Genomic DNA, 9,939 nt, shown 5'->3' on the forward strand with positions numbered 1-9,939 from the left:
CTCTAAAGCTTATGATCCAGCCGACCTGCGAATGGTGGTTAAAAGGTAATTTTCTTTAGGGCTTCGCCCCCTCACGTTTATTTTATTTCTCGAGTCAATTTTCAAAGATCCAGTTATCATGACCAACTTTCTTTATAGTGGCTCAAATGTGAATTGTATTTTATATTCTAAACAAGAGACGTAACAGTTTATAAAACTGTATTTTCAATAGAATTTTTAATTTTTTTGACAACTGTGACCTGGTTGAGGAGGTATATCACTCTTTGGAGTGTAACTAAAATAAAAAAAGTATTTTAAATTAGTAGTTCTATTCACATAACTGTTCTAAACAAACATAAACTTGAAATGGGGTTTGCACTGGATTCATTTCATTTTCATTTTCAAGTTTTGGATCCAAAACGGCGCAAAATTTTTCCTCCCCTGGAAAATTTTGCAGTTTTTTAACAAAAAAAGAGGGTTTAGCTTATTATAATTGTCAAAAGCACTTCGAATGAAAACAAAATTATGAGTCAAATTTATTTTAATTTAGGCAGAAAATTAATGAAACTAACAATTATTGATAACAGACAGAATCATAATAATATGTTGGTAAGTTAGTCATCTAAGAAACGTGATCAATAGTTTCATAGTGTATTAATAATATTTTTGTTATTAGATTTTTGACCAAATTCTCTTGTAGCCTACAACATTTAGACCTATAGCAATGAATACGGTTGTGTTCATAGCCTATAGTTCATAACAGTTTAATTTGGTTTTTAAATAAAACATAAGTATTTAAATACTTAAAATCAAATCAAATTTGATTACCAATAAAATAATTTGACACAATTAATTCAAATGTGCTACTGAGACACTTAAAAATAATATTTTTGTTTCAAATTACTGTAGAAGAATAGGCAAGATTTTTGTCTGCCGTGCTTTTTAGGATTTGACAGGATAAAATATTTGTATATTAGCTAGTACAGCATTTTTTTTCTCTAGCCCAAGAACCAGCCCCCCCCCCAAATGACGCCCCTGTAGTCACTCATTTTTAGATCGCTGAACGAGACACTCAGAGATGTTCTCTGATCACTAGTGTGCTAATTTCAAAATTATATTTGGTCCGTTACTTTTTGTGAGTTTATGTAGATATTAAAGATTTTAGAGTTTGAAATAGGCCTTACGTTGTCATTTCAGTTCGAAATTGAACAAGTTTTTTTATTCATTGTGACCCTTGGTTGGAATATATCACTGATAAAATCAGAAATCGCTTAGTTACACCAGCGATGTAATAGCATTGACTATTAGGATACTAAGTAGACTTCCCATCTATATGGACCAGCTGTATCCAATTTTTATTACAAAAGAATGTAGTTAACTAGCCAAATTAATGCCAATTGAAGCAAATAAAAATTGTGACGGAGAGGTTATGTAGAAAATCAGGCAGTTCTTAAGTAATGTAAACAAATTATGTTATCGCTATAAAAAATGACTGAAATTTGGAAACGTACTGGCGACAATGGGTAATGCAGACTACATTATTGACGAAGATCAACTCGGACAACCTAAGATTTGTAGAATGCACTAAAAAACCAGACCAGCTTTTGAAAAATGATCAAATATTTACAAGAAATTTTCATTATATGGAACTGTTTACGCAATCTATGAGTTGTTTTTAAATACTGTAACTACTATACTTCTTTGCAATTGCTCGATTTCGAGCAACATGTACACTAGTATAACAGGATTGCAAGTGGCTGATTACGCAACCAGATGGCTCTGCAGAGTGAAGTTGTATGTCCAAGAGCCGTCCGTGGTCCTGGCCGCTGAGATTGGTCGAGGGTCGTCCCTCAATGGAGTAATTGACGGACTACGTGTCCAGCCTCTTGATATCGCCTTATCACCGGAGATGAAAACATCACTTGTATTGTGTGTAAAGTCCTGTCGAATATAACTGAATGGGCTTTACGTAGGTTTAACAGCGGGGTTCTTTTTAAATCTGGGTTTTGAACATGTATTTGGTCTTACCTATTTGAAATGAACTAAGATATTTGAGTTGATGTCTATCTTGCCGCTTTTGATCCAATACGAATCCAGTTTTTACCAGTTTGTTCTATCCCATGTTCGTGGGGAGAGCTTTGATAATATAGTTTTTAAAGTATTTAAATGTATTTACGAATTCAATGTTTAGTAACACGATAGTTGGAATTCGTGCTTGGATGATTTGTTGAATGTCAGTATTAACCACGTCATTATTATGAAGCTCAAATCTGTGTTCATGGCGAAGACCTGCGTGGATCTATTGTTGTGTTCAAATATATGTCACAATGGCATGTATTTTTATCTAAGGACAATAATTGTCCTTAGGTATAAAAGGGATCTTTGATATAAAAATCTCTAAAGATATTTTGAATACACTCTCTCTTGGAAGAACGATTTTTTGAAAAAGAATATTTTTTATTGTAGGTACAGTTCAAGCACAGCAACAACTTCTTCAAAAGAAATATGATAGTTTCAAAATATTAGTCGAAGTATAATTTAACCTTTGTCTGTTTGAACTGTCACCATCGACCAATAAAGGCGGCTATAAAGTATAAATTACGCCAGATTGATCTTTGATCCACGGCCATATAAATCACTTTGGCTCTAAGTGAAGGCGCATGCCACTGCCACCGTGATAGGCTTACTTCCAGTTCTGGTCTGGATGTTCATTTAAATACATTGTACCATTGTACTGAGTATACAAATGTCAAGTTTTGTTCATCAAGGTAAAAGGTAAAAGCTCATATTATTTAGAACTCATAGGAACCATTCGACGTGGATTATTTTAGACATCCCACCTGATATTTTTTACATTGAGAAAACAAAACACGTTGAATGCTCTCTCTGGGGTGAACTTGTGTAGCCTACACTATGCTGGCACCATATTTATTCTGTTTTAACTTCATCTATGGTACTATGTTATTTATTGGGGAAAAAATTAAGGGTTCATAGTAATACAATATACAGTGTTTCAAAGTGTCAAAATTCAGAAAATAATTATATGAGTAAAAATTAAAACTGAAATTTTGAATACAAAAGTTTTAAAAAATCGTATTCGTTTAGTATTTTAATAAATATTTTCTATCTTAGATTTTATAACTGCTCTGAATCTCGGCATTTTTGTTAAGGTGTTAGAGAGAGACCAATTTTAGAAAATAAATTCTATTTTATCCAATTAAAACATTGAATTTGGCGGTCATATTCAGTTTTTAAACTGGAACGGTAAAAATGCAATTTATAACAAAGAGAACTTTGTTATATCCCTCACTAAATATGAAAAAGAAGGTATCAAGAGAGATTTTCTGTTAATGTTTCATCAGACAGTTGGCCAATGAATCAGAAAACACACATGCTCGAAATAAAGATGTACATGTACACAGTATAAGACTAGATTCTGTAACAATATAGTGAAATCTCTTTCTAATTCAAAATTTTCTTGAAGAAGATGCTATAGGCAAATTCTTTTAGAGAAATTTCCCATATAGGGAATGAACTATTACCATAGGTCTCAGGTCTCATGGTAAGACCTGGACCCGGGACCGATTTACGCATGATTGGACCATTTTCCCCTTTTGACCCTAAAAACATAAAATTATGGAATTTCTTTCCCAACCATTTTGTAGAACTTAAAAAAATAATAATTTAGTATATTGAAGCATTGTTGAATTCCTAATGGTTATGGAGAAAATTCAAAACAAGTGTAAATTTAAAATTCCTATGTTATTTTTATGGAAACAATTAAAACTGATGTAGTTTACTTGTTTATGGATATATGAAAATTAACATTAGGCAAATTTATTTATTTCCTCCTATACTATTGACGTTTGGTCAAAAACACTTTTTACCCTCCCCATTGCAGCAAACCTAAGCACTCGTTAAATCTAATGTTATTTAAATTGAGAATAGTATGAAATATTTGAATAAAAATGTACCTAATCAGACAAGTTGAAATTCGCTTATTCTGCAGGTTTGCTGCGGCGGGGGTATTTATTATGTCTAGGATTTTATTGATGCAATGAAGCATGAACCATTTATTGCACCTTTGAATAGGAAGCTGAAACATATATTATCTATTTTTTTTGCTTGCTTGTGTACGGTACCTGCATGGTTTTGCTGCATTACTTTGTAGTTTGTAGTTTTTGCAGCTTAATTTCTGTATTGTTCTTGTTTGCAGTGTGGCATGTGCAGTAGTTAGATATATGCATGTTAGTCAAGATTGGACTTAAGTTTTTTTTAAGAATGACAATGCCTATTGTATTATTTTGTACCGAATGGCTAATACAATCATTTATCATAGGATTAAAAACAAATTTAACATCTTTTACAAAATAAATATCAAAATACAGGATACTTTTTAACTGTAACATTTAAAATAGTAAAAAATAAAACACCTAGGCTAAAGATAAATTTAATAAGCAGTTTATTGGAGTGCCAATTTTATGCCATAAATAAAGCAAAATCTTGGGCATGGGTGCTGTAACTTATATGTGGCTCAAAGTGCAATCTAAAAGCCTGATTTTTCTTTACTAAATCCAGTGCTGAGGTCTTACTTAACAATAGCATTTTGAATGTCAACTTCTATAGTCATTAACCTCTGTGAGGTTTTGATGTTGATAAGTGACTTTGGAGGTCCCACACTCCATAGTAAACTTTTTAATACTTTTCAATGAAATGGTGACCATACAAAGTAGGTATTTTAAGCCAAGTATGAATGGAGATGAGTGTAGGATGAGTGGCGCGATCTTGTAGTCTTTTTAGTGACTAAGGCGGACTTATATTCCTTAGACACAGCTGTTAGCTGTTAATTAATAACCCATACAGCTATTATAGCAATTAAGGGACATACAGTTAAAGTGGAATCAGAACCTTATTTTTGCCATGGTATATACGAATTAGTCTAATTTTCAGGATAGTACTGCGGATAGTCTTATTACTCACTCGTGCGGACGTTAATCCACACCAGAGAGTATCGCATCCACAGTGCATGCCTATAAATATCCACAATTTGTAACCTCCTAGTAGCTGGATTACAGGACGACGCCACCCGTCCCAGTTTCAACAATTATCGTGAGATTAATAGCTGTGAAGGATAGTTCACATGCCCAAACAAAACTATGTGCTCATCAAAATTTGACAAATAACTAATTGCAACATATTATGATGTGTGACCAGTAGCCCTATTTTTTAAACGTTTCTTTATTTTTAAACTTAAACTCTCTGCATCAGTTGTTATGTGTGTTAAAGATATTGTTAGATTGCTGAACTCCTACCCTAGTGCTAGAAACGTGTCAACGTTTGGATTTCCAGATTGCGCTTCAATCATAAAACCCACATCGGCCACATCACACAGAATATGCTGATTCTCCGATGCTGATGGTACAACGTGCATTCCAGTGAGTCCCCGGAACCATTGGATTTAACATAATCTCACAAGTACCGTTTTAATCAGTACCTAATGTAAAATTAATTTACAAAGGAAGTTTCAGTTTCTTGAAACCAATCACATTATTTTTATGGTGAACTGATCTACATGTTTACTGTATTTTGGAGATAGATGAAATATTTTTAGCCTGAGTTACCATATTTATAATTCTCGTGTTTATGTACTCCACCTAATGTATCCCAAATACACTGAACTTTAGTGTCAAAAGGCATATGTATAAGAGAACATTTTTATCAATTTAACATGTAACAATAATACAGGGTTAGGCAAAAGTCTGGAACCACCCAGTTAACTTTTTAACGCGTTGCAGTAGGAAAACCAAACTCGGCACATATTTACAACATAAGAAATTGCACTTTTTTTATCAAAGTTACACCTTTGCCCAAGGTGTAACTTAACCCATTTAGGGGGCAGCCCCAAATTTTCAAATGTAAGCACCTATCATGTGACCCCTCATTTTAAAGGGTTGATGAAAAGAAATTGAATGGCGCAAACCAGACAAAACAAATGTATTCTCTCATAACTTGATAGTATATGTAATAATATACAACTATGGAATATTTAATGCACAAATGGTCTGTGAATTTTTTTAACTAACTAATTCATAATTCACAGACCATATAGCTAACTAGTTATATGACCTAGGTCTGTAAAATTATTTCTTGCTTAAAACAACTTTACAAGAGATTTTTGAATTTGTACATTGTACATCCTAGTAATTTGTGCATTGAATTTGTGCTGTAATAAACTTCTCGGGAGAAGATGAAAATAACGTTTCATGCAACTTATATGCATTAACTTATTATTACATACGAAGTATTGAGTCTCACGGACGTTCATTAATATGACCTCTAGTTTGCGCCATTTAATTTGTCTTGAGTAACCCTTTAAAATGAGAGGTCACATGATCGGTGTTTACATTTGAAAATTTGGGGCTGCCCCCAAAATACCCCATTTTTGGGGCTGGGGCAAAGTTGTATCTTTGATGAAAAAGTGCAATTTCTCATATTGTAAATATGTGCCGAGTTTGTTTTCCTACTGCAACACGTTAAAAAGTTAACTGGGGGGTTCCAGACTTTTGCCTAACCCTGTATAAATACCCCCAATGCACCAAATCAAAAGTCTAAGCGAATTTTCATTCACCTGATTGGACTTTCACAAAAATATCTCCTTACAATGTCATGAGGTTAAGTTTTAAGTAAAGCCAGGTTCTCCTAGGCACGGAAGTGGAGAGCGGAGAGAGGAACGTGGCGAGCGGACTCCACTTGTCTTAGGTAATTTAATGTTACTGTTTTCCTAGAAGCGGAACGGAACACCATGTTAATCTCTTTCCCGCTCTCTGCGTTCCTATCTCCGCGCCTAAGAAAACCCAGCTTAAGGTACTGTACTAATTCGTAACTTTTCCAAATGTGATCAAACTTTGATCATAAAACAAGCAAAATACAACAGTTTAGGCTACTTATTCTCCATTATTGAATTTGATAAGTAATCAATAAACCTAAAAAGAGAATAATTCTGACATTTTTAGGGATACATCTTAGAGAAAATCTAGTTACGCAAAAGGAAATTTGCTTAGCACTACATATTATACGCTGGGTTATTATATACTAAGTGAACGAACAACACTTACACTTATAGTGTACAATACACAAACACATATTCTTAAAGAGAAGTTAATGAACTGTTCAATCATTTTCAATTTTTGGATCTTCTTTATACACCATTGTTTTAATAATAGACTAAAGGACTTTAAACTTTTAAGAATTGATGCTTTTCTATTAACTTCCTTTTAAAAAAACCACTAGTATGACTGCAGTTTTGTAATGGACATAGGCTACAGGGAAGTGTTATTAACAGTCAGAGGTATACAAATATTTTAAGTGCAAAATAATTCCAGATTGCAATGAGACCTCAAAATGTTCCTAACTTTGTATATTAGGCCTACATATTTAATCCAAACCGTTATACCCTCCTCATGAATAAATGGCCATAGATTATTGAAATTCACTCGAATAGTGTTATTTTAAATGTAAAAACTACATAAATACTAACATTCGGAGGAATACGAATGGCTTCTGCAGAGAATTCTGTGTAACTTACATTATGAAACTTGAAACAAGAGGTAAAGTACCTACTGTACTTGTTTGCAACTTAGCATATTAGATGTGAACCAAATATTTGCTGCTCGTCTCATTTAAATTACGGTATCCAAAGTTAAATAAATTATAGGCGTAATGTTCTGTAATAAAATATTTTATTCACAAAGATAATTAATAAGAAAATCAATTAAACTTACTACAGTATAAGACTAATTTCAAGGATGCTCAAAGTGATTAGAACCGTAGGCTACTTAAAATAGATAAGGTTAACCTTTTACACATTACTGTCTTCAAGTTTGTTTGGGTTGGCAATTTGTGAGTTGTCTGTTGTTACTTTTTCATTGTTTACTTCACTCTCATTTTCACTGATCGCACTTTCATCAGAGCTACTCTCGCTTTCTTCGGCGTCAATCCATAGTTTCTTCTTTTTCTTTTTGGCTAATTCCTTTTTTGTCGCGCCTTCCTTTGATTTACGTTTTAAACTATTGCTTGTCCCACTCGTACTTGCTTTAAATCCTTGTTCAATTGAACTGCTCATGACCTCAGTCATAGTGGATCTACTTTCATCATATTGATCATCTTTGAAGTCATGTTTAGGTTCTTGACATAGCCGTTCAAGTTTTTTCTTTTTGCGTTCAGCTGCCTCTCTCTCCCGATCAGCTTGCTGAGCGATCCAGTTTTTGAGCCTTTGTTCTTCATTTATATCGCGTAGTCTTCTTCCACTTAGGTCTCTGCAAGCCTCTCGGTTGGTTGTTTTTTCTATCTGAGCACCAATTGCGCGAAGCATAGACCCGAAACCACCCTTTCCTCCAAGAACTCTGGGAATAACGTGTACTGTAGAGAATGGATTTGTAGAGAATGGATTTGTAGAGGGATTTTCATGAGAGGTTATCTTTCTTCCATTTGTAACCAAGTAGTAACTATTCTCATCAATGCAAAAAATGTCCTTAAGATGTGATCTTAAACTTTCCAAATCTAAGAATAACTTATTTGGTACTCTTCTGCTTTCATGGAATGTACTTACAGTAAAAAATGATAGGTCAGCAGTAAACATATTCAAAATGTTTGTTTTTTCTTTGTTTCTAAATTTAATTTAGATTATTCACAATAGTATAATCACCAACAAAATAACCTCAAACGAAAACAATAACAAACGAACACAACACGAAGAAAGGAACAGTCAATACGGAGCAGAATAATAAATCGACGTTAGCAACGCCACGTTGATATTACAGTTGTAAGTTCACTTGGCAGAACGTACTGTAGTTAATGTTAATATTTTCCTTTTTTGTCCATCTTTAAACGACCTACGTTTTTATAACGTAAAACAATATCCATTATTTATTAGTCTTTAGTTACTTACTATCAAAAACCACCATAAAATTCTCTAAGAAAGTATAGAAGAAATACAATCCTATTTATATATCCTATGAACATGGATTATTTACTGTTCGCAAAATATTTGTTTCATATTTGGTTACACGAAACTAATCTGATGTAAACTAAATTGTATTCCTTTACTTCAGGGAAAATGTTACGATGAGTTATATCTGGGCTCCGAGATGATAGGAGAGGTCCTAGATACATTCGAAGATAAGGGCTCTGCTGCTTTGGTCCTTGCAGATCTAAGCAAAGCCTTTGACCCCGTCAACCATAAGATGCTACAAAAAAATATAGAAAACGTTGGGATCGGCGGCAGTGTATTTGATGCCTTCAAGTCGTATCTCAGTGACCGAAGACAAGGGCTGTCGATATGTGGAGCTATCAACTCCTTACCTGGATTAGTTGAGCATGGTGTCTCACAGGGCTCAGTATTGGGGCCGGTCCTCTTTTTAGTCATGATAAATAACTTAGTGCCATTGGAAGCGTCCTAATGTTTGCTGATGATACAAAAATTGTTGCCAGAGGATCTACTCCTGTTTTGGTTAGGGAAAAGGCAGCAGAAGTTTTTAAGTTTGGCAAAGACTTGGTTCCAACTAAACGGACTGAGCCTCAACCAAGAAAAAATCCAAGAGATTATTTGTTGTGTTCACTCTCAGTCGTACAAACGCTGACGTTTTGACGGAGGTGAAGCTGCATGGATTCGTCATAGATGCAAAGATTAGCTGATGTGAAGCTGGTCCCTGTTACGAAGGTTGTGGGAGTGGTGGAATTCTCTTGCTGTGAGCTGGTGTAGGTTATACTTTACATAACAAAGTCTAAACAGTACAGACTGGCTATGAAGGTAGTAAGAATTTTCAGCCGCTTCTTTTGACTTCAAGAATTTCAGATTGGCCTACAGTGTTCACTGGAACTCTTCGACGCAATGATCCGAACCGCCTTTTTTTAAGGAGAAGAATATCTTCACACCTTGCAGCGTGTCCCCAAAGCAGGAGT

General features: G+C 34.2%; 1 protein-coding gene across 1 annotated transcript; it reads right to left on the minus strand.

Moving 5' to 3' along the window:
* Positions 1–7,701: 7,701 nt before the first annotated feature.
* Positions 7,702–8,721, minus strand: LOC128992467 (splicing regulator SDE2). The gene has a single exon (XM_054416053.1). It carries the CDS (start codon positions 8,615–8,617, stop codon positions 7,838–7,840), a length of 780 nt encoding a protein of 259 aa, XP_054272028.1. The 5' UTR covers positions 8,618–8,721; the 3' UTR covers positions 7,702–7,837.
* Positions 8,722–9,939: the final 1,218 nt, after the last annotated feature.

Source organism: Macrosteles quadrilineatus, unplaced genomic scaffold, assembly GCF_028750875.1.
Source record: "Macrosteles quadrilineatus isolate MER2022 unplaced genomic scaffold, UCM_ALF_1.0 Scaffold_4__1_contigs__length_99947679, whole genome shotgun sequence".
Lineage (NCBI taxonomy): Eukaryota > Metazoa > Arthropoda > Insecta > Hemiptera > Cicadellidae > Macrosteles > Macrosteles quadrilineatus.

Bases quoted from the DNA above. Each gene is read 5' to 3' on its own strand.
- LOC128992467 (XM_054416053.1), bottom strand. From the start codon at position 8,617: ATGTTTACTGCTGACCTATCATTTTTTACTGTAAGTACATTCCATGAA.